The 26,060-nt window shown below is 48.7% G+C and overlaps 1 protein-coding gene across 1 annotated transcript; it reads left to right on the forward strand.

Moving 5' to 3' along the window:
- The first annotated feature begins 1,911 nt into the window (after nt 1-1,911).
- LOC128731936 (protein Teyrha-meyrha) lies at nt 1,912-24,579 on the forward strand. Its single transcript, XM_053825093.1, has 9 exons — nt 1,912-2,031; nt 3,289-3,519; nt 3,566-3,770; nt 22,279-22,505; nt 22,615-22,812; nt 22,956-23,908; nt 23,991-24,198; nt 24,324-24,398; nt 24,508-24,579. Exons 1-9 carry the CDS (start codon nt 1,912-1,914, stop codon nt 24,577-24,579), a joined length of 2,289 nt encoding a protein of 762 aa, XP_053681068.1.
- Nucleotides 24,580-26,060: the final 1,481 nt, after the last annotated feature.

Genomic DNA, 26,060 nt, shown 5'->3' on the forward strand with positions numbered 1-26,060 from the left:
CCCTGGAACCGTCTACTTGCCAGCCCCGGGTTAGTGTACAGTGTGTGGCGGGTTTGCTTCGAACCGAGCGAACGCTGTGCAGTTCAGTTCATATTTAGCGCCGACTTTTCTATGTAAATATATAATAACTTCGGAGTAAATTACACAAAAAAAATGAAAAAACCATGCTTCTTCGTTTTCCCCTTTTTAGGGCACCTTTCCCCATCCGGGTTTCACAAAAGCGCGTTATCAAATCGCAGTGAACCTGCAAGAAAACCCCCGGGCTGTTGGGAGATGTTTTTTTTTTGTTTTTCGCTCTTGTGTGGAAAATATTTTCCAAAACTTTTCCAACACACATTGTTGCGCGCGTTGTGACAGAACGGAGCAATGTTTCGTTTTAGTTAAAATATTAATTAAATTGTTCGCCACAATCCACACCGCGCGCACCGTTATAAGGTCAGCCGGGAAAACGAGTTCATCTCGGGCAGTGTCTACTTCGGTGGCACTACATTCACGCACACACGCTGGTGCACGTGCTTAGACACGCCCACTTTTCGCCGCCTGCTTTTGCTTTGCACGCGAGGAAAAACGCCCTGTTGCGCGAGTGTGTGCGTCCTTCGCGTGGCAGCATGAAGGGAAATGAATTTATTCAAACGAGATGAACGGTTTGTCCCTTGGAAGAAAAAAAAATACTACTTCAAACCCGGGATGCTCAGGATGTTATGTTACAAAGATAATGTAATGGAACAAAGAAAATATATATTCGTACAAAATAGTAAGTCCGTTGAAGAGGCATGTAATATTATAAAACCAGCGCCACGGAATCGATAGAAATTCGCGACATAAAATACGCCACCGTCAGGAGCTTTGTTGCTGAGTTTTACAATACTTCAACACCCCAAAAATGAACTCCCTCAAAGCCCTGTCACATGGAGGGAGTTGTTTGTTTTATCTCTTGTTTTTTTTTGTTTCCACTTTGCCACTTCACCAACTAAACACACGTCCTGCGTCCTGCGTGCAGTTGCCATTTCAACCAACCCCGTTCAAAGCCCCGTGAGCACGAGCAGGACAGACGGCACGCGAGTCGGTTCGCCCAATCGCACGACACACCGACCGGGTGCCATGCGCGTCCATCTTCGCGGCAAAACTGGTTCCTGCCTCACGGCAAAACCCAACCAGCCAGCCAGCCAACAGGCACACACCAGAGCACGGACAGCACACAGTGCGCACGTCAGCGGCGGCCGCACCCACGGTCACACACAATCGACGGCTCGCGGAGTGCATCTTCTCGCATTTTCGCAGTACATTTCTGGTATCGGCTGCGTCAGGACGTTTTTCGTTTTCGTTTGCGCGGGCCCAACATCGAAACGGCTTCCCGTCGTCGGTCGTGCTGGCGTTTGTGGTGAAAATATTACGCGCGGTTCATCGCGAACATGCGTGCGTGCGTGAGTGAGAAGGCTTTGTGACGAGGAGTGATTAAACGCGCTGTGATACAGCCTGCTTCGATCGGGTGAAAATTGCCACCTTCCCAGACGCTAAGACAAAACGTCTCGTTGCGTCTAATTACGCGAAATCCTAGGGGTGATTTGTGGGGGAGAAAATTGTGCATACGAAAAAAACGAAAACGCGTGCAGTGTGAAAAAAACCAACCCGTTTGCGTGCTTTTCCGCGGATCATCCGAAACTCCCGACTAACGTGTGAAACGTGCGTGAAATTCGGTGCCAACGTGTGTGCCCCATCATTTTTTGTTTGCTTTCGTTTTGTTCACTTTTGTTTGAAGCCTTCGAGCCTTTTTTTCTCCTGAGTGCGTGTGTGAGTGCGCGTGTTGTAGGACGAGGCGCCCGTGTAAAACACTGCCCCCTCATCGGGCGGGCCCAGATAAATGTCTCGAATTAATTGCGCCACGACGGTACCCCAGCGCACCGAGTCCGTATGATGGATAATCCGAGCTACGGATCCGCTCACATGTCATCGCCCGCGCTGGTAGTGTTCTCGCAAGCAACGAATGGATTAAGCGACGCCTTGCGCATACAACGTCCCTTTCACACGCAAGTAGGTTTCCTTCCGGCAGCGGTTCGATCACGCGGCATTGATCGCATGATCACCAAAGCGAGAGTCTTCAAGTCGAAGCTTGGGGTGCGATAACTGAAGCGATTAGCGGTTGAAGTCATTTAAAATGTTAATCCAGTGATTGCTGTTCAATCTACTGATCGATATCAATGCTACACTTGCAGCTACGCATAAGAGAATCAGTACAAAATGTGCATGTGCTGAATTACACTAGGGCAATAATAATTTACAAACTGCTCAATAGTTTTGATAATGCGTGTTTAAATATAATTTTATATACGCCTTTTAAAATATTCTGACACAATACGGCAACAATTTAAGAACTGTTTTCTGGCTCAGGATGAGCCTAAATAAGGATTCTTTTTGAGTAACAAATGCCCAAATTGACACATAATTGTTTATTAAATTCAGTTCAACATGTGCAAGTAAAGATAAAGATTTGAACCGTTAGGTGGTGATTCTAAAATCACAATTAAAAATTGTACAATGTGCTCAATAGAATTTGATAATTTGCTTGAAAATAATCTGATTTAATTTTGCACAATTTAAGACCCATTTCTTGGTACTTGGGATGTGCCTTTTTTGCTATCAAAATGCCCTATAGCCATTTTTGTGTATTGTGTTGTATACATTTTTCAATGGTATTAATTAGGGCTCTCTTCTTAAAAAAATAATAATGCAAATTTTTATATTCATTAGTTTCACAATCACCTTAAATAAAAAGACATGCATATTGTGATAATGTATTGTATTTTTTTGTGAAATCGAGAACAATTTAAATGAGCTCTTACGTAACAGTAAACTGCTATTATGAAACAATTTTCTTCCATTTTTTGTCCCTATGCCAGCGCATTGTATGCATGCATTTTACGCACGCCAATAAAAAGAACGAATGTTAATTGAGTAGAAACTGCCCCCAGAAATATCAGATACCCGTATCATTAAACGTATCTCCGAATAAAGTGAGAGGAATAAGCACATGATACAACTATTGATATGTTGATCATATGATAGTAATTGCGCATACCTGTTTAGGCAGCAACTGCCCACCAATGCCGGTTGTTTCGAACGAGCGATATTTAAAAATTCACGCCGCCTTTCACTTTTGTGTAATTTTTTACATCTCAAACATAAAACAAAACAAAAAACCCAATTACCACCACTTGCATAAAAACCCCCCCGTTCTTTCCCATTTCGGTTGCCTTTCCCTGGGCTTCCTTCGCTTATTGTTTTCCGCAGCTGCCCGACGCCAAGGACCTGCACCATCTCTCCCTGATGAGCGGGTACGGCGCCCACCTTCTTCACGGCTTCCAGCCACACTTCCTGCATCCGCTCAACCCGGCCGTATCGACCGCCAGTGGATCGAGCCCGTTCAGTGGTGGTGGAGCCTTTGTCAAACCGTTCCCGTCCAATCTGCCCCTACCGTCGGCATTTGCGCCCCCGAAATGTCTCGGTTTCGGTATCGATCAGGTAAGTTTATCCGGCGTCACGCAAACCACCGCCTCACTGATCGCAGAACATCTTCTCGAAGGGGCTCCTGTTCGGTTCGTCCGGTTCCGGTTCCGAGTCCTTCCGGACGGATTCGTCCAGTCCGGCGTGCACCTCGCTATCACCACCGGCCAAAGATGAATCGCTCGAAGGCCAAACCAGCGAGGATGGTGATCGCGAGCGGGATCGCATCTGCAGCCCCGAACGCAGCCCGGAAACGCCCGGATTTCGACGTAAGTAAGCAAACGTTGGTGGCGCTTTTTTTTCCTTTTACCCACCGCCGAAGGGGGTTGAAATATCATAACTTTTATTACCAGAAGCGTGCCCGGGTTGCGACCGAAATCTGTTAGCACTTTTCGCCCGCGGATCGTCGGAAGTTGTAACTCGATCCTTTTTTTTTTCCTTCTTCCTCCCACCCAGTGGTTCCTTTTCGAGCGTACTTCCTAATTTGGCCCGCCAAAGAAGAGGGCAATTTTCGTCACTTATCGTTATACACCGCCTCGTAATTTGAGGCGGCACTTAGCGGCCGTGCGAAGACGTGGCTAAGGCTTGTTTATGTGGAAAAGCGGGAGTGCTGGGGATTAGGCTGACTAACAGCTTTTAACAGGGACGCGCCTTTCCGAAGCCGCTAGCGTGTGATGGCCCGTTGGAAGCTGTTATGATCTGGGTGAAGGGTACTCGAGAATGTGCATTGCAAACTTGTTGGGTCGATAAATTAACCATCGTCGAGACCATAAAATGGTAGCTGATTCATGATCGGTTTTAGAGCACTTTAGAATAGGTACAGCGTTTGTGAAGATTTATGCTAGAGATGTGTTTTAGGAAGACCAAACCGAAGATCATTTTAATTAAAAAATTTTTAAATTGTGTTTTATTTTGCTCTGAATACTTGTCAGCTTACTAACTTTCCCATTCATTGTGGTATAAAACGCTAATTTCTCTCGACGAAAAATTTGAACAAATAATATGGGTCAAAGTTATAAAAAAACAGGGAAAAAGTGCTATGAATCCAACGCTATTGTCCACACGATTTATTGCGCAACTTTCAAAAGAATATTTTAGGATATTCTCCCGAGCTATGGTCGATTAAAAACTTCGCCTTATTGTGCACCTATCCGCAAGTTAAACAGATCAATGTGTTTTCTCCTGCCATACACCTTCATCAGCGGCCGATTAGCGTGACACGTGTCAGTGACATTCCCCACGATGGATCCCCCACAAATTGCTTTAAAGTTCTCGACCCCAACCCGGGTTACCCCGGGTTAACACCACTTAACTCCACCGCCTTTCGTTGTTTGTTTGGAATCGCTTTTGAAAAACAATACCTCATAATAACCTTTTCATCGCTACACGACTTGCGTGCGCACCCGCGCGTACACTGGATACTTCTTTTGCTCATCTCCCGAGAAAGGGATAACTTTCCAAAGAATTTTCCCATCCATTCGGGTGTGTGTGTGCGTGTAATTGAGCTATTAGGAACCGCGGAAAGACACACCCGGAACAGATCGGTACTAAACCGACCCTTCTATGGTTTATTTTAAACCACAGTTCAAAACCTCCACCAAGCCACTCTGGTACAGGACAAAGTGTGCTTGTTCTTTGGGGGTATGGAAAATCAAAACACACACACACACGCATGCAGTGGACGCGTTAAAGAAATGCACCGGGCCTGTGCAGCACGGCAAAACGGGGTGGCCAACGTGGCGGCACACGTAAACATTGGCCTTCGCGTGTTGGAGGACGTCCTTTCTGTGAGGAATTTCCCGGCATTTGCGTTCTTCGCATGCCACCACTTCACCCGGACACAATATGGTACCATTTGTCTTAAACGGAACAATTAAATAATCGGCCAGTGATCTATTTGGGTTTGGGCGTTTTATGGTTTCTCTACCCTTTTTACCGGTCCCGTTGACGGCTCGATCGTTCGTTGGATTGAGTTATTGTTTCAGGCAAACCCGCCGCATCCCCGTGCAACATTTCCGTGTCTTCGCTCGTCGGGGGTGCGCTGTCGGTGCGGTTGGGATTTCCTGCCATTTCTTTCCGCTCATTAGCGCCCTCGCGAGGACACACCTTTCCGTGTTGGGTGCGGGAAAGCAACACCACAAATGGTGTGCCGCGTGGGGCGATAAATTTTCCACAACAAATGCCGAAATGCGGCGTTCGGTTGCGGTGGGCAGAGTGTGGAAAATCTTAAAAATCCATTAGGTGAGTTATGTTAATCCAAACAGCTATTTTTCCTTACCACCACCCGGGCACGGGTGGAGAAAACATTTGTTTCGTCGCTAACAACCGGAGTTAACGCCGTGTTTCTGCGGTGGGCATCCTTTTGTGTGGGTCGGGAAATGTTGTCGATCAGAGAGAGGCGCATTTTTGCTCGGGAAAAATTGAAGGCAAGGCATATTTGTAAATAATCATCACTTTTTCGCGGGCCACTTAACATTTCATTAAGCGTGAAAGGCACACTGTCAAAGCCGGGGTGGGCATTTATAAATATAGCAAACAGAGGGCCGGGCATAGGAATTCACAACACGTTTCGCCCGAAAGTAGCGTCAATAATACATCCATATGGGTGTTTAAATTTACGCTCGTCAATCAACCATCGCAAGCGTGCGGCCATGGAAGCGTGTAATGTATCGAATTGAGTGATCACAAATCACCGTGGAGTGATTAAACAATCAATTTGTGTGTTATGAGAAGCTTCCGATACGCAATTTAGGACAAATTTAATATTGGATTGGTTAGATTTGATCGTGAGCAAACGGTCAACATCAATTTTTAAATGGTCATCCTAATAACAAATGAATTTAAATGTCATTTGAAATGTTCCTAATGTCACAGATCATAGCAACCCAAGCTTTTTACATATGTCAGATTGATCTGTTATTTTAAAAATATATGTATGAAAACTGTTATACAAAATTAAAATTTCAAAAAAAAATATATAAAAAAAAAGAATATAAGGTTCATAGTCAAAACAAATTCTTACTTTATCATTCCATCGACAACTGTCGCTTAATTGAACGTAAATGGTACGAGTTGTTCTAGCTGAGTTTCTAATAATATAGCATTATCCACTTTCTGTAACCAATTACTATGCAGTTTCTTACTTTATGAACCCGTTCACGTGCATTCCCAGCAAATTACAACTCTATCCCTAACATGGATTGCCGATTTGCTTTTACAATCGATCGTTTGGACGCAATTTCGCTCCAATCGACTCCATCGCGCTCGGCACTAAAAAAACGTTGAACTCAACACAAACTGTCGACCGACGACGCAACGTCGAAAAGTCAACCCCCCACCCGAGACGACCACATCCGACGGTGGGTGGCACGCAAATATCAATCGAATTTGCCCACTCACCCCGGCACGTAGGGGGTGCCCTATAAAACGCGAAGTCCTGCGCTACCCTACTGGAAGGAATGCTACAAATTGGTGTGAAAATCAGTGTCGCATCAGTATCACTCGGAGGGAATATGGAAGAAGCTGAAAAACGGCGTGGAAAACGGAACATCGTCCCACACGGGTTTGGGGGGGTGGAAAATTCGACAAAATTACAAATTCATCCCGACACCCGTGTGCCCGTGGATGGCACATACCGCCGAAGGGAAGGCAGACAGAACGGTGGCCCGTAACGAGATTACCCGGGCCACCTTTCGCTCGAGACGAGAGGGAAACCTGGAAATTAGACGCTTGGCGTGAGTGCTCCCGAGAGTACATTTCCCTTCTGCAACCGAGCGATTTCCTGCAATCAAACACATTTTGCGTTCCATTCCACGTCACGTCGCTTTGGGATGGAATCCGTGCGGCAGGACACTTGTGGGGGGGAGGCCACAATCCCCCTTGGTGCAGGTTTACCAGTTTACTGGCGACGTGGAACTTGCTCCATTCGATCACTTACTCGCGCGATGATGCCGTCGTTATCTCTCCGGGTGATTATGATACGATTATGATAGCAATAAATAGCCAGGGTAGCCCACCGTCATCATCATCGACATCACGCACCTCGATGGGACGACCTGAGACGTATTACCACGATGCATTGGGACCACATTTTGCGTAACCCGACGAGGCGACGACTGCATTCCGAGCCGTTCGTTTCTACGTGGACAACTACCGGGACGGTTTCCCCCACCCGATGCGTAATTGGTCGTTGGGCTAATGGGTAGCAAATTAAATGCTGATTAAATTAGAAAATTATTCCCACCAAACTCCCACCCGGGTGGTGAGAGGGTACGTGATCGTTAGTGCCGGTGTGTTGCGCACGTTTTAGTTGCTTTGATTCCAATGGCTTTCAAATGGGACGTGAAAATGGCACCGCATTGCAACGGAGTGACCTTTCCGGGAAGGCTGCCCGTTTGGGCATTTTATGAGACAAAATAAACGCACAAATACGCAAGCCGATTGTAGCCGCTTTTATGAAGCCGTTTACAATACGTCAACGGGCGGCGTTGATGGGCCCCCGATAACTAAACTAATTAAAATAAGCAACCGTTTGTGCGGGAACCGCTGCCGGCTCGTATCGCCCACACAAACGCCCGCACAACAACAAAAACACTGTTCCTTCCCTTTGGATCCTCGGGATCCTCGGGGGGCAAATACAAAAGATCACAAGAGAACGGCTCACGATCGATCGCCATACTCCGCAAACAAAGTGGAAATCATTTACGAAACCTAAATACAGCCAATACAGGAATGGGAAGAAAACCCCTTCATCTACGGTCGTGGGTGGGTGCGGTGGGTGGGAGGTGGGTGGGATCGTGTAAACATAAACACGTCCCTGCGCCATATGGGCGCAGCTGGAAATTCTTGCCCATTTCTTGCGTGCGTTGTCCCATCCAGCGTAACTTAACTGCGTTGCTTCTCGTTCGTTTTTTTTTCCTTCACTCACTCGACTCCCGATCTCATTCTTCGATTCTTTTGCGAACGAAAAACCCAACCACAATTGCGCCGAGGTGCGATCGCGTTGGTTGGAGGTTGTGCGCGATCATACGCCAACAAGTTCATGAAATTTCGTTATGATAAACTTACTGCGGCGTGCTGCTTTCGGCGGTACACTGCGGCCACGTAGGAAGTGAAAATGTGCGCTGCCATGTTCATAAACCATGCGCAGTTTCCACTCGAAAGGAACTCCATTTCCACCCCCCGCACGCGAATAAACCGGTAAACCGAAGCGATCGTGAAAATGTTTTTATTGCTTCCTTATCGATTGGCGGTCGCTTTGCGTTGTGGTGATGATGGTAACAATTCACAAACCCGCTACCGTAATTTGGACGTAATTTTAATGACGGTCGGAAAATGCAAAAACCAAGCGGCCTCCAGGGCTTTAACACCCGGAACCGATTGCATTACGGCCATCCTGACAGCTGTCCTTTTGGGAAGCGCATTGAAGAAGCCTTGTTTGAATTGTTCGCATTGTGCCGTGGTGCATCTGGTACCAGATCAGATCATGGAGTCCTTTTTCCTCGCTCACTCGCTCACTCACTCGCTCAATTGTCCCACCCGAATGCATCCTTACGCGAAGGATTCTTTCCCATCTTTCACCATTGCCATTCACCGGCAAGAACTCACCGCAAACGCCAGGCAACCGTTCAAGGACCCTCGAGGTCATAATTCACTCGCCACACTCCGCCGGCGCGCAAGTGATCGTAAAATCAAAGTCAAAGTCCTCCCTAGCATTAGGCCACGGCATAACCCCTCACATCGCGCACGCATCGTAACGCCACTTGAAAGTCATCGTTATTTATTGAAATTGTAACCTCAAACGAAAAACGCACACCCGTTGCCCAGGATAATGAGTCCGGCCCGAGATGGATGACACGGTTTCTAGGCTGCCTTTTCGGTCGTTTGATCCTGTTTGGCGTGCGTTTCCCCTCTCGGTACGCCAACTCCCGGGGATGAAACGAACCTTCACGATTGCTCTTTCTGCCCAGGAACACATCTATATGCCCCTGTTTTTCTTTTTTTGTTCACTCTCCCATTCACGCGGAACCCTTCGGTAGGTGGCCGAACGGTTCGTGCCGATTCAAAATGTATCGAGTGAGTTTTAACAATGTCCTAATTGACAAATTACAAGGGGTTGTTCCCGCTCGTGGTCCCGTTTGTTCCCGTACGCATTGCGCTTTTGTTGCGGCTTTTGCCCAGCATCAATTAGCACGCTAACGGGCGGCGTCATCCCATCGTAAATAATAATAAAAATTCACCCAAAATTCGCCGTCACCATGGTAACCGCGTTCGAGTGCGCTGCTCGCATTCAGGTTTCTCTCCCCTGGATTGCATTTTTGGGTTTTTGTGTCTCCCGTGCGCGCTGCACTCATTGTTGTGCCACCCTGGATGCAATCGAACATCCTCCGAAACCCCCCGGAAAAATGGCTTTGATTAATGCAACCCGGTTTTCGTGCAACGGCCTTTCCCGCGTGCTTTGAAGAAGAACACGGATCCGGTGGTTGAAAACGCGCTCGATCAAAGCGTTATGCCGCCAAGGCAGCAAGATCACAGTTCGAGCGGGAGTCGGGAGTGGTTCTATACACCCACAACACCCCCGTTAATGGACCCGCTAGCGTGGAGCCTTGTAAAGGAAGCCCAACCGGTGGATACTTTTTAATATTTTTATTTACTTTTATTACGGCACCGGAATATGGGCCTTTTACGGGGGCCCCTTTTACGGACCGGCTTTTCTTTTTCGTAATCGTTTTGAGTGACCATGGGCCAACGGGTGGGTGGTTTTATGATAACTTGATGGATTTGGAGCCTCGCTTGGCACAATGTTGCTGCTAGCTGAGATCGTTACTCGTGCACGGGTGGATTGGGCTTTGGAACCGTGCAAATGGGCACTAAAAAGGGGAGCTTCCTTTCCGGAGAGAGAGAGAGAGAGAGAGAGAGAGAGAGAGAGAGAGTTCGAATGGTTTATGATCTAACCCGACACAATGTATAGCTACTTCATTACGATGGCCCTCTGCTCGCTTGAGGGAAATTTGCATAAGAAATGGATGCATCAATTTGGTGTATTAACACGTGTTGATACGCGCTCGAGGTGGGAGGTCAGAAAACATATTTTGTGCGAATTTCAAGCGAATTTTAGAGCACAAAAAACACCATCAAGGCAGCTCCTAAAAGTGTTCTCGTGACCTACTTCACCAGGACGTTAGAAAGACATCGACCGTCGAACAGAGTGAGCCATTTTCGCCACCTCGAGGGGCGTAATATTTCCGGCTTGACCTTCCGAAGGTCAATCTTTAAGGCTCTCTTCCATCCCCTTCAAAACCAACGGCCAGTTTGCCAATTACGACAAGCATGCTAATCGGCACAACAAACCCGCTCGAATGGAGGATTTTGGTCCATAAAAACGACAAAAAAAATCTCATAAGGCATTTCACCCCTTCCTTGAGCCCGACGCGCACCTGTACACACCTAGGGGTGGAATTCTCGAGCCGAAAAACTCATCGTGGGTGAGAAAGGAACAGGAGAGATAAAAAAAGAGACGTCTTCCCGATTATGACGCGCCGAAATTAACCCATTCCCAGGTCGGACCGATCCGCGCCCGGATGAGCAGATGAAAGCGATCGCGAGGGCCAATAAAATCCGCGATTCTCATCTGGCGCAAAGGTCCTATCGTGATGCTGGGATGGTGGGAGAGAGGACACACACACACAAAAAAAACCAGTAGTTAATCTCCGACTGACAGCCTGCGGACAGCCGGTAATCGGAGCCGGTATCGAGTTCCCATACGTTGAGAATTAAAAGGAAGCAAAAATAAAAAATAAAAAACACACATCACCCCGCTAAGGCGAAACGGACTTGCGAGAATGCGAACCCGCCGGTTACGGTTGCTGCGGGTCTGATTAAAATCCTCAAATTTAATCAACTGCACCCCAAGACCCGCTGGCCCGTTCAACCGCCGACCTCGTCAGTGATGTGTGAAGTGCGATTCACCGTCCCAGCGGGCTGACGACCGGTGGGCTTAAAAAATTAACACTTGGCCGCATATTTCCGCGATCGCTTTTAATTTCAGCCCCGAACGTGCGCCCGGTGCGGTGGATTTGCGGGCAAATAAATCCCAATCCCCGTAAAAGGGTGGTAACTGCATTTCACGGCTGGTTTGGTTGGGAGAAGAGTGGCCCAAACAATGCCCGCGAACTCGAATTGCGCGAGCCGTGACAACATCTGGGCCAGCTCAAAGTCTTTTGCCATATAATTATTAGCACGCCTAGGTTTAACAACAATCAGAAAAAAACCCAACTCCATCCCGGTTACCAAACAGCGCATCGCAAAAGCGACCCTTAATCTGCCTGCAATCTGGCTTTTTTGTGTGAAAATTATTTTAATTTATCGAATCCATCAACCGGAACCGAGCCGCTCGATCGTCGACACGGCGAAAGAGGTGTTAAAGCATCCCGCGCGCCACAGGGTGTTGCGAGCCCACGAAATCGGATCGGCCTTTTTCTGTCCCCGCCCCATTGAGCTTCTCTCGGTGAAGGCGAATTCCTTTGACGTGAAAATCAGCAAAAAAAAAAGCCAGTCAAAATCTCCCAACGCAACTGCTCCTGCTTGGCCCGATTTATTTGTCGGTAATCCTTAAAACCAACAAAACTGCTTGCCGGGCTTGCGAGCGGCAAGGCGGGATAACAAGAAGACAAGATAGCAATAAAAAAGTCAACAACGGCTTTTCACTCTTCCCCCCTGCCCCAGCCAGGTCTCGTTCCCAGTTCCATGACCCTTCGCGAAGGACATCCACGCGCGCGAAGGGACTCGAACTTTTCTCGAGCAGCCTTTTTTCAATAGCACTAGGCACAAAAGAAGGACGCGCGGTTAAAAAGGCAACCGTACGAGAGGCACACTGGCGCAAATCTGGAGGACTGTCACTGTGGGGAGGTTTTTTTTTCTTTCTTCGGCCCCGTTCTTGGTACCTTTTGTGCGTACTTATCGTTTTATTCTGGTGGCGGCGTCCCGAGCGAACGAAGGTCCTGTCGACACCGACACGTTCTGACAAGGCCAAAGGCGGATGAAACGAGAGCCAAACAGTAGCACACGATGGCGGTAGAAGAAAGAAGATGGGTGGAAAGAAGCAAAAAAAAGCGGCAACCCCTCTCCCCAAAGCACGCCAAAAAGATACATAAAAGCCCAATGCCAGAGGTGCCCATCATTTGTCTCTCGCATAACGCGCCGGATGGAAAGGGCCGGTAAAGGTGCTCACCCTCGTTGTTAAACCGGGATAACGGTGCCAAGGAGGGGATTCGGTTTGCCCGGCACAACCCCCGGGTGGACGCTGGCGCATCTGGGTGCGGCACAAACAATTTGTAATATTTTAGAAAAATAATATAATCTGGTATTTATCATTGACTCGGTCGCGATCGGCGCGTTACGTTACGAGAGGGTACGGCTTTCGGCCCCTGGTGGTGGGTTACGGGATAAGCAGTTGTTAAGCCCCGGCGTCATCGAGCACACACACACGCGCGGGCGGGCTCCGGAAAAACCGCAGCATTGATCGGGACCACCGTAAATCGAGCCCTCGACGGCGAGACGCGAAGGCGTTTAGAACGCTATTAGCGCCCGTACGCAGCAAATTAATCAAGCGTAATATTTTAATCTGCCGGAAAAGATATTGCAACCCAGCAAATACCTCATCTAGCGGGGTTTTGCGATTTATTATTAGTTTTTTTTAACCGGAATATCTTATCACTTTGTACAGATGTAGGGCAAAAGGATGTATTCCTTCGGGGTGCTTGTTTATGAAAATCCCGGCCTACTTCGATGCGATTTTCTATTACAAGCATGAACACTATTTCCAGCTTGTCATTTTGTTGCCATGGTTACGCGAGTGCCATCTCAAACGGAAAACTATTTTCACCCCTTTCCAGACGGATGCTCTTTGAATCCGCGAAAATCTCACCCCAGCCACAGCCGGGGTCGCTTGAAAAACCACCCAAAAACATGGCATTGAAAAATCGATCTGCGGCAAAAATGATCGATTATGTCTGCGACCGTCGCCCCGTCGGGTTTTTCATTTCCTCCACCAAACGCGCTTAGCACACGCCGAATGGAAATGTGGATAATTTCCACAAAAAGCGCTCCTTCCCGTGGGTGTGTGTTTGTGTGCAGGAACCGGCGCCGACAGTTGCACTTTGCCGCCCACAAGCGTCCGCGACTGATCTACTGTTGATGATAATGATTATGATGACGCTGATGGCCAATGACGGCAGCCATCCGTGTGTACCGCTCAGTTGCCCCGGGTCTCCGAGCGACCAAACAACCGTGAGGTGCATTTGAATTGAATGCAATTTTTGCGCATTCGGTTGCATCGTCACGCGCGCGCTGCACCGTCCCGGCCAAAATGGTGTTTGACCGAATATGGTCTGGGCCCGTCGCTGCACCCGGCATATCGCAGCGAGCGTCGGATAAATGGTTTCTAAATGCTAATTACGCTATAGTGTCCGCCACAAGTCGGAGTTGTGTTTGATTGCAACCCAAAGTGTGTGTGTGTGGGTGAGTGAGGGAGAGAGAAAAACGCGAAGGGAAAAAAACACACACACTACAAGCCCTTTAAAAGAAGGGAAAAAGTCCGGTTCCGTGTCGCTGCCGATCGAAAGTGAAATATTGCAGCGGCGGAATTTGCACACTGCAAGTGCATTAGCAGATGGCCGTGCGAACAAAAATCCACTTACTACGGTTGCTGCAGTGCAGAAACTTGCAGCAACCTTGCCGATGCGGATTGATGCCCCCACTTACGGTCAATGCAATGGGAAACATGTCGCCAATCAAGCGATGGCCCGTTCAAAAGACATCCCACGGTCACGGAAAACGGTGCCACTTTGAGGCTTGCGCTGAATGTTTTTCCCCGTCGGCAGGAACTCGACCCCCATACGCCAAACGTTCATGTACCGTGTTTTTGATGCGTTTCGGGCACATCCTGGCAGGTCCTTTTCGTTCACCCGTCCCCGACAACAATGAGTAATTTCCACCAGCAAGAGCAAACTCGTCGTCCAAACGCGAGACCAGTGCCTAAATTGATCACCACCCGGCCCGCTCTGTGGACCCGGACTGAGGGAAAAACTCACCCACGCAACGAGGGCCAGCGCGCCCTGCGGGTGGAAAATCACGTAGGAAAAATTTTATAACAATTTAAAACGTCGCCGTGTACGTGAACCAAATATTTTATCATTATTAGCGTTGTTCGAGTGCACCACCCCCGCGAGGGTGGTTTGGAGGGGGGAGGGAACACACACACACACACACACACATAGTGGGACGTGTGACGTTTTCTATTAGCCCTTTTGCGGCCCTTTTCATGCAGCTCGCAAACGCCAAAGTGATGCTGATTGTGTTAGCCCCCGTGTGTGGGGGTGGTTTTTGCCTTTTTTTTCTGCACGGCTCGTAAAACTCTTCCCGTGTCCTTCTGTTGTTCATTTCTTTTTTTTTTGTATTTCGTTATTCCTCGCGTTGCTCCTCCCGGGATGGTGGGGGGTGGTGGGTGCTAACATTGCACATGAATCATGTGCGGCTCGGTTTTTTCCTATCGCGCGCGTCCTCCGGTGGCGGAATGTCCCCGACAGTGGTATGACATTTTTCCGACATGGACACACACACACAGAGCATGGACATGCACATGTCCACAGTCCAAGTGAGCGGTGCTTTACGATTGTGTCACAAAACGGCATGTGAGGCTGAGGTTCGGTGTGAAACATAACTTGACCAAACGATCCCGATGACGTTGAATTTCTGTGGCAACAACGGCTAAAAAAAAAGACACACCGACAGCCAGCCAACATACACAGCCGGCTGGGGCTGCATTATTGGAGTTGGAATAACAACGGGCAGCTCATCGGGGCCGGGGAGGAATTATGTTGAACGAGTTGAGCGAAAGGCGAAGAAAAAAAAGCGCCACGCAAGAACGCGCGTTCCACAGAACCAATCAACCGGGTGAGTTGGAGAGAGAGAGAGAGAGCGAAAAAAAGTGCACACACAAAACACAACGCTTCATGCCACCAAAACGGACACAATGTGAAATGAAAATGTCACTACATAAGTGGAAACAAGTGGAAACCTCTCGCTTGTGCCGGCCCTGGCCCGGTTGTTCGACGTGCCGGGTGCGTGCCCGCCTTTTTTTTTGTTGCTGTGTGTGTTGTTGCTGCCAGCTTTTTCTCCTGCGTCTGGCATCCGTGCTGCCTACCTCGTCGGTTGCCAGGGCAACGGTTGCAAAAATGTGAGCCACCGAACAATCATCATCTCCCCGGACGGATCGAAGTCACCTTTGATGCTCGCGATCGCGCCGTGTTCTTACCCGTTTTCCGATGCCTAACAGCAGCTCCATCAAACACTCAGGGGTGTGCACAAAAAAAAACAGGCAAACTGCAAAACAAAAGTCGTGTTGAGAATTGTGCAACGTGTCCCCGACACGGTGGGAGCGAGGTTTTGCTGGCACGACGACGGTAATTACAACCGGTGATCGTGTCTTACATGCTCCGCCAGACTCTCGACATTTTCCCGCAGCGCTTGGACGCAAGGACGTGGGGAGCCCCCGCGCATATGTTGGGTTTATGATTCATTGCATTGATGAAGTTGTTAGTGCGTTTAGCAGCATTCCGCGTGCAGCGAGGCTGCGCTGCACACGGAATCGAGTCCAGTGTCATCGATAACAAGCCGCACGGCCGTGCATGGCCGCGTGACGGGTTTATTACGGTTTGAATCGCATCGTCGCAGTCGGTACGCTTGCTTGACGGGAGCCTTGGATTTTGTTTGATTTGTAACGATGTTTTTAAAAAGAAAAAAAAAAAACAAACACACATCGCCTCGGGAGAACCGGAGGGTTCATTTCGCAATCGCAAGGTGAGAACAAGGGCTTTGAATGTTAATTATTCGCCATCGAGTGGGCTTATTACTTGCTCGACTTCGTTACTTAAATTAGTCAACATTCACAGCCGTTCTCCATGAAAGCAATTATATGTAAAATTGGTATGATTGTTTCACGTCGCTTTTCAGCGTGCTTATCACCACCATTGAACAAGATTGTTCCTTAAAAGTAGAGTGATATAAACAACATTATAATTGATTATAATTGTTCAATGTGGTTTAGTTTTAGCAATAAGAATAAATAGCCAAGCCGTATTGAGATTTGTATAACTGTTTCTGAACTGAAAGGCATTTCCTCCTAACAGCCACTGTGAGCCTTATCCCGGGCTGACTCGGTTAATTTTTCTAGTGGATCTATATCATGTGAGCTTCGGAAGTTTTTGTGTGAGGAAGATGGTGATGTGTTGGTTGTTAATCCAGAGATATGTTCAACTAATGAGTTGGTGTGGTGCTGAATACCGGTGACTGAGTGCTGGGCCATGTTTAGTGGGGTGGAGAATAGCCCTCCTATTCACTACATAGACCAGGATGTTAAGCGAGGGTAGCCGCATTCATCTCCTTTTTATGGAAACACTAATAAAAATAGTAAAATAACATAAACACCAAGCCAAATATATTTATTTGAATTAAATGGCCATAAACCTGTACTATTCATATGGAAGGATGCTGTTGTACATTGCAAAAATATGAGTAATGAAATGCTCATACTTCAACTCGTGATAAAATTGCTGTCACTCATCGCAATGTCGCTATAACTGCATTAGAACCATCCCATGAAAGGCCAGAAAAACACGCTCAAAAGGCGACTAACACTAAGCGCACCCCTCTCGAGACTCTCAAGATAAGTGAAGGATGTTTTTGCTCCCCCCAAAATCCCCATAAATGTATACAACGGCAACACTTTCCCTCCCAACTCCAAAACACGGACCATCGCCCGGAAATGAGACGCAAACTCGATTCGATTTGTGCGTAATGAAACCCGCACATTTAACGCACGCTGACGTTTCGTACGCCCGAACGAACTGGCATTAGAAACGCATCCGTTTTAGGGGGGCCAGCGAGGGAGCTAATTCAATAATGAAGAAATCATTTCCACGTCGATCGATCGCCTAGGGTTTTCCGGGCGATGGTCAAACGACGAAAAAAGGCCAAACCGGCGCGGGCGTGATTTGTGACGATGTGACGTTGGCTGACCGGCCACAAGCTGGACTGGTATCCTTTTTGCTACCACCGCCGCCGCCGACGAGTTGATTTATCTGTACGTTGCTTAATTGGATCAGTTGCGCAGGTTGCGCACCACCCGCACTGTCTCCCCAAAAAAGGGGTCGTCCCCGGCGGTTTCTTACTATTATCGTTATTAGTTCCACCCGGGTTGGTTCGGGTGCAGTTTGCAGTGGGCAGGAGAGAAGAAAAAAAAATGGGAGCATACGTACTCGCAGCCCGCAAGAGATTATATGACAATCGATCGAACCGATCGAGGCCAACGTCAAAGGAAAACGGTGACGAGTTAATTGAACCACGACAAGCTTCCCGTTAAGGGGCGCCCTCGATGGCGAAGGTGATTTGGGACCATCGGGACAACACTGCAACAGTGCGGTGAAGGTGGACAAAAACAGAAAAAAGGACAGCCCGAGCGCCCGTTTCGGTTGCGATCGATCGGTGGAAAATTAACGGCAAGAGAGAGAGAGAACCGAGAACACAACGAAACGAACGTAAAAAAAAACGCCTTCTGCCCAACGCTTCCCAGCACAACACTATCATAATGCGATAAATGCGGAGCGTAAATAAATAAATTACTGCGCTCCGGGGTCTAATAATCTGCTGCTAATTTATTGGCGGCAATTATTCGTCGGCTTCGCGGGGGTACGTCCCGATCGTCACCGTTTTTGCCCATTATTCCCGCTTGGGGCCCCCAAGCTTTTACCTTTTTCGAGGCGGCCCGACCGTGGCGAAGGGCGCGCAAATCTCTACCGCAAACAGCTAAAGTCGATTTATTAACATAAGGTGAAATGCGAGAAGAGTGTGGAACGAAACAACAAAAAAAAACAAGAATGTCCTTACACACGCATGGATTGTCGGTCCCGTGTGCTCTAATTACCGCTCGCACTCGATTTTAAGCCCCGGGGTGGGGTTTTCAGTAACTGGTAAATATCGAGTCCGTTCCTTACCCTGTGGCCCATGTCCTTCTAGCGTCCCGATAATTGAAACAAGCGAGCAATGCAGCTTCGGGTGATTTTGATTTAGTGACAGCTGTTACCACATTCGGCTCACAAGTTCCCCCCGGGTTGGGTGGACGCAGTTGTGTTCGTCGTGGCTCAATCTCGTCCGACATCGAGGTCCTGGAGTGGTTGTGTTTGCTTAGCTCGGGGTTGTAAAATGTTTCACTAATCTACGCGGCTGCACAGTGCACAGCCATCGCGGTTGACGAGGAAATGTCCTTTCTGGGACGATTTATGGGCACACCCCGGGTTTAAAAAGGATGCCCCTGTATGTAGGGACCGGCGTGTAGTTTAATAAATTTTCACCACTAGAAATAATCCAGTTTCAAAGCGCATTTATGCTAATTTATGCGTCACACAAACATTTAAGAAAATTAGAACTCGCGTTGCTTGCTGATATTGCACCCAAAAACATCATTAAAGTGCTGCAGTGTGTCCCATTTAACAGGGAATTTATTATCTCACATTTTTCACACCTCAAAGCGCATCCCGACGAAAAAAAGGGGTTTGATCTCCTCGGGTAAAATCAATCGGGTTAAGAAAGGGGAAAAAAAACATCCCACAAACAACGCGTTGCTCTCGCCGACGGGCGTTCAGCCGGACTTCCGGTCGGTTTTCTTTTTACACCCACCCACCGGTACGGTCGCAAAAGAACCGTCGGCTTTATTACTTTCACCCTGCTGCGTTCCCTGATGGGGCGGTAGTAATCCTGCACGCACAATTTCCCACATTTCGCAGGCCTTTTTTCCAAGAGCACGAGAGCTGACCCCCGCCGGCAGGACGAAAGAGTTTCGTCGCCGCTCATTTCGTGTGCCGGCGAATCGTGACGAAGTGTGTGACCAAAAGGTCGGCTCGAAGGCGGTCAACAACAGCATCAAAAAAAAAAAACCCCTCGCACCAAGTGGGTATAAACTGGCCACTCGCTCGGGTGACACCGTGAAAGTATGGGGGAGATAGTGGACGTGCGCAGCAACAGCAAAAAAAAACTCCCAAACTCCCGGGATAAATATTCCATTTAACGCTTAACGCGTCACTTTTATTCAATTTCTGCCCCAGCTGCCGTGAACCGTGGACACGAAATTGCGGAAGTTTGTAGCGAGATGCCACCCCCGATGATCAAGCATGATACGGTTCCGGGGGATGGTATTTTTTTTTCACTTCAATTCTTTAACCACTTTCTCTACCAGTGGCGGTGAGGGGGGGGTTATCTTCTTTTCGCCCACCCTAGAAAGCCCCCCCCCCAGAGGGATAAACGCTGGCAAGTGCAAGGCGAATGGCGCAACAACAAAAAAATCACATCACACCCACGCCCTGAGGCGGAAGTGACCGCGCATGCGAGAGAGAGAGAGAGAGAGAGAGAAAAGAAAAATGGGCACATGAAAAAAAAAGTCACTAATCCACAAAAAGACACCGTGTCTCAAGATGGTGCAGTTTCGTCCGACATCAGAAGGAAAAGTTGACGCTTGACTTCTATTTTAATATCCTTTCGCGCTGAAGTGGGAAATTCGGGCGACAGTGTGGTAGAGCGTTTTTTTCTTCTTCTTCCTGTACTTGGCTAGGGTTCCTGACACACTGGCGGCCTGCTTGGATGACACGGTGGAGTAGAATTAAATGTCAAAATACGAAAAAAAACCGCTTTCCGCAGTTTAAATTCAATCACGGCCAACTACGATTGGGAAGGGTGAAGAAAAGGCGCTTTCCAAATGGCGTAAAAATGGGAAAGCAAAGAAAAAAAAAACAAAAACAAGCAAAAGCGGGAAGGAAATGAATCCACCAAAAACAGAATTTCATTAAGTGGCCCGAGACAGAGTGTCTTTTGATCTTCATCGCAAACGAGCACCGGGCGATAAATCCAATCAAAAGCGATACATTTTCCGCGGTGGTGTTATCCCGATGTTATCGAACCTATAATGCGCTAACGGTGACACATCGACAAGCGTCTGGCGCGTTGGGAGTGACAAACTCATCACGCTACCAGGATTCCCGGAACCCAAACCGGCGTGCCCATTATTACAACTGACCAGAGATTTCAATTAAAAGTTAATCATCTCTTTTTAATTTGTCACCCGCCCGGCCAGCAGCGTGAGGTCGTTTTCCGTTTGCTTTTTTTCTTTTTTTCGTTTGCTCACCCCCACCCACACCCGGGTTCCGGTGCGGAAAATTAGTTTCAGCCCGCCCGATGGTCAGCAAACGGACACACGCCAGCAGCAGCAGTAGCAGCAGTAGCAGCGCAAAAAAAATAACAATTTCATAAACACACGCTCGCGGATGGCAACCCAAATCGCACCCAATTTACTGCTGACTCGACCGCAAAACGCCGGCTACAGGAAGTGGCCGTGCCGGACTTCATCTCGGGCGTGGTCGCAAGCGCCATGTGACCATGTTTTGCGGGCGGTCGATTTTTCCCATTTTCCACCCACGCACGTTTGCCCAGCGCCGTGTTTCTGGCACCAAATGCTAATGAGAAAAGACCACGCTGGAACTGAGCAAGGGCGGTGACTACACGCAGGACAAGACACACCATCGGGCAGCAATGCAGTTGATGATGTAGCTATCATAAAAAGGCACACTTTGCGGGGTGCAAAAATGTCCTTAAACCAAACCCCCCGGCTACTCGGGTTGGGTGGCGTAAACTTAAATCGCTTGTCCTTCCGCCCGAAAGGACCGCAAATTACTAGGTTTCCGGATGCAACAGAGCTATGACATTCCGCCAAAGGGGCTCGTGCAAGGAAGGACATCCCGGAAGGACGATCCCTTAACCACTGCAAATATGACTACAAAATGTGCTGCTCGCTTTCCAGGCGTGAGGTTGCACCTTTTTCCAAGGAAGGACGAGCCAAAAATCAAACCAACTACCGTTTTGAACGACAGCTCGCATTCGAACGCTTGCCACAAGGACCTGACGCCCCTTGGGGGAGGGAAATGGAAGGATTTCCATTTCCATTTCCATTTTCTGCAACATTACACACTATTACACACCGGGCACGGGCGAACGCACCATCCGGAAAGTTGATTTTTCTGCAGCCAAATTCCATTACGGATGCAGCGGAAAAGCGCATGCACAACTGCAGAGAAGGCGCTCTGGGTGGGAATTGGCGGGGGTGGGACAGCACCACACCAAGAATGCACGGAAGTATGCGCTTAATCTTGCAGATGCCGTGGGCGAATGCTGGATGTTGGATGCTCGTTTTATTGGCTTCTTTTCCTTTTGCCTACCGAAAGAGGGGGTTTTCTTTTCCTACAGCTACTGCAGTATGTCTGAGCATTCAATAAGTACAGTTTAAACGTATCTTAAACCTGCAGAGCATATTTTCATGCGGCTTATGAAGTTTTTTTTGAATTATCACCCACAATTCACGCTCACGATTCATAACCTCGAAATAAAAATAAGGATGCATATCGTGCAGTCCTTGAGAAACCGCTAAACGTGTTGTGCAAATAAAACATTCCTGAAAATTGAAATATAATATCTAAACCCCTGCCCAAGCACGGCAACTCTTCCACCCATCGAACGATATAACACCCGGTCGTGTACTGCATGTTGATGGGGATTTTTCTCCGACCATCAACCGAACCTAATACACCGTGAAATTGCAACACATCAGCACCTGATGGTAACGCTTCTCCTTTTCGTTATCTCACACCATCTTTCTCTCTCTCTCTCACACACATGCAGGAATTGGCCCACCGAAGAAATCCTTCGTCGGTACGCCACCCCCAAACGCGTGCCCCATCTGTGGCGTTCAGCTCTCACCAACTGACCTGGAGACCCACTTTTCGGCCGAGCTGACGCGGCTCACCAAGATGACGACGCACGCGGAACGGCTCGAACTGCGGCGGACGCTCAGTGTCGATCTGCACACGGTTCAGAACAACCTGCAGGGACGCACGAGCCGTTGGGAGGTAACGCGCTTGTGTTGATGAGCTTTCCCAAAAATTGCATTACGCTAATGTTCCCCTTGCGGGTATATTTTCTCTCTCTCTCTCTCTCTCTCTCTCAATTTTCTCCCAGACGTTTAAGAACATCCGCAACAAGCGCCAGGATCGGCTGCGCGGGAAGCTACGAAAGCGAAAGTTCGACGGCACCGAGGACGGTGGTTTTGGGCTGCAGCTGACCAACATTGCCTGCCAATCGTGCCCGGTTTGTCACGGCCGGTTGCAACGCACGCAGGAAGAAATCGCCCAACACATCGAGGAGTGCGTGCGGAAGGTTTGTTGCCATCCCTTTTCTCTTTCTCGATGAGCTCACACACATGCAGAACCATCGTGTCACGTCTTTGCCCTTTTCGTTCAAAAACCAACTGCTAACCACGTCTCACCTAGACCTTTACTGCTCTTTATCCGATTCTCAAGCAACAGCACCAGCAATCGCCACAACAGCAGCAGCAACAGCAACAGCAACAGCAACAACAGCCATCGGTGCAACCTCCCCAACAACACACGCCACCCACGCTGCACCCGCATCACCACCCACACCACCACCCGCATCATCACCCACACCACCATCATCAGCAGGTGGTGGCGGCGGCGGCAGCAGCAGCAGCAGCGGCAGCAGCCGTAGCCTCCCAGCAACCGTCCAACCCGTCCCAGGACGAGGACGAAACGGTTGACGTGGAAAGCTACGGGGATGAAACGTCCAACGGTGCGATCAACATGTCGTCCTCGAACGTGATCCATCACACGAGTGCGGCGGGGTTGTTGCACCACCATCACCCACACCACCACGCACCACCCGGTGGCATCAACAACAACAACAACAACAACACGATCCTCAAACCGGACACGGGCGCGCTGACTAAAATGCCGCTGGAAGAGAGCGCCATCACATCGCTCAGCTCGATCGTACCCCATTGGGACCGGAAGTCACGGTTAACCCTCCCATTGGGGGGTTGTAAACCCCCGCCCGCATCCGGTGGACCGGAAGCTGATCCCCGGCCCTGGACGACGGTGGTTAAACCGCGCCTACTCGGAACGTCCCCATTCGAGTCTGGTCCGGCGGCGGCAGCTGTTGCGGCGGCTGCTGCAGCAGCTGCAGCAGCAGCAGCAGCAGCTGCTGCCTCTAGCGATCACACGATCACGCGTGTCACACCGACAAGCAGCGATCAGCGGATCGATGTGGATTATGATCACGAGCACGATCACAGCCAGGACATGGTGACGGACAACGACGAGGAGGTGATCGTGGACAACACCGACGACGAGGATTGCATGAAACGGCCACGGCCAGGACCGGCACACGCACACCACAACGGTCACGGTGCGGCTGGGACGGGGACACTCGCCAACGGACTCGGAGACAAGAACAGGTTAGTTGTTGGGTTTTAGGGGGATTCCGTTCCTCCTGCTGGCCCGTATTAAATGGCTTTTTTTTTTGCTTCCCCACCACAGCACCGAGGAAGCGACCTCGTCCGTGGAGATCGATTCGGCCACCGATTCGATGCCGTCCCGGACGGCCGGTACCACACCGAACTCGGACTCGTACGTCAGCACGTCCGAGTCGGCTGAACCGTCCTCGAAGGCGCAGGTCCTGGAAGAGCTTAAGGCCCGGATACGGGAGCTGGAGGGTTCGCCGCACTACAAGTGTTTCATATGTAAGGTTAGCTTGGCACTAAAGGCCGCCATTTTCAGCGCCCCCGTTTTCGCATCCTTTTCGGGCTTTTTTAAACCGTTCTCTCTGTTTCTCTCTCTCTCTCCCTCGCTCGCGCGCTTGTTCACCCGCAGGAAAAATGTAAAACATTGATCATATCGAAAATCTGTGGACACTATCTCTGCGAGGAGTGCTGGATAACGGAATCGGTAGGTTTTTTTTGGGAAATAAAAGGGACATGGGTTTGTGTTTTTTTCTCTCCCTTCCGAAGGTTTCCCTAATTGTTTCCCCTCTTTCGCCCTGCACATTTCCACACAGGAATCGTCCAAATCTTGCCCCCGGTGCAAGATCATCACAGCGAATTCGGATTTTAGAAAAATTCATGCTTAAAACCAGAAGAAAACGCTGCGCTAGTAGAACGTTTTTATTTATTAGAACAACGTGCCCTAGTGTATTTATTGCCATTCGCCATCAGCATTGTAACGTTGCCACCTGTTTTTTTTTTTGATGTGTCGGTTGTATCCTGTCCCCCAGAATGAAAAAAAATAAAACAACAACCGCCTAATATAGGCACACCCGCAACGACAAAAGAACCGCGCGCACCATTGGAGAATCGCCCAAAAAAAACACGTCCTTTGTACAGTGCATGAAAAAGCAAGAGGCGGATTCAGGGCATTCGAGCTAACAAAGGGTGGAGCTGTTGGGAGGAGAAAAAAAAGGACACAACAGCTTCAGGGAGGATGCCGCGTGTGTCCAATGAGGCATACAGGTGCAATAGGTGTTTTCCCCCATCTCACACGTTTACTCACACACGCACACACACAGGAATGCCACGAGTGTCCGTCTCTTTCGGTTAGTGAAGCTGGCCCTCCCAAAAGGAAAAAGCCTGCATGTGAAAAACGCGGGGCGTTCGGGAAAACGTGTCGATGTATTCGTTTAGTTGTACTTCAATTATTTTTTTCCTTTTAATCGAATCGTTGTTATAGAAGAAAACACACCCAAACACACAGACAAACATAAACAATAAAAAAAATCCTTATCTGCTTTCACATTTCGTTCTTCTGATTGCTTGTTTGAGTAATGCCGAAAGACGTTGGAAAAGCGATCGATAAATGATGACAATTTCCACTAAAACGTTTTTTTTTGATTCCGAAAAAAGGATTTGTTTGATTTAAAAATGCATACAGCTTTTTAGCTAAATGTTTTCAAAAGGATTTCCACATGCCATTCACCAACCTACTGAACCTCAATCCGAGGGCAATGCTTAGCGAAAAAGCTTATCCCACTAAAACCATGCTCAAAGTAACGCCTTTTTTAAAAACGCACGGCCTTCTACGATTGAGCTGTCGCCAAATCGCTCAATCTCTGCCCAGCGCGCGAGAACTATCATAAAACTTTCAACGAATTTACACGGCGTGCTTTTCTTTTCTGTCGTCCAATTTACACGCACCCTAATCCGATCGATTGTACCCGATCGGGTGGCTGGCGGCCAATAAAGTAAAGCCCTATCCGTGAACCCACCAGCTACCGGTGGTCATTTACGGAATTATTCGCTTTGTGCGAACCACCTTCCCAACCCCCAAAAGGTCCGCGCGTTGTTTGTGCTCTTCCACAAGGCATAACCGACCGATCACAGCCTTTTCATCCGTGGCACGATCGTTCCATCATCATCTCACGGTCGCGGCTGGCCGACCTTCGGCGGTTGCGCTTTCGGACGGCTTATGAATGAATTTGTAAAGCAAATTATAGAATCAATAAAAATATTACCTCAATATGATCTTCAATACTGGTAGCGATGTTGACGTTTGTTTCGATGCGGACATTTTTCATCGAGCGAGCGCTTCCGCTCGGGCCAGAAACACAATCGCCCC

Source organism: Anopheles nili, chromosome 2 (genome assembly GCF_943737925.1).
Source record: "Anopheles nili chromosome 2, idAnoNiliSN_F5_01, whole genome shotgun sequence".
Taxonomy (NCBI): domain Eukaryota; kingdom Metazoa; phylum Arthropoda; class Insecta; order Diptera; family Culicidae; genus Anopheles; species Anopheles nili.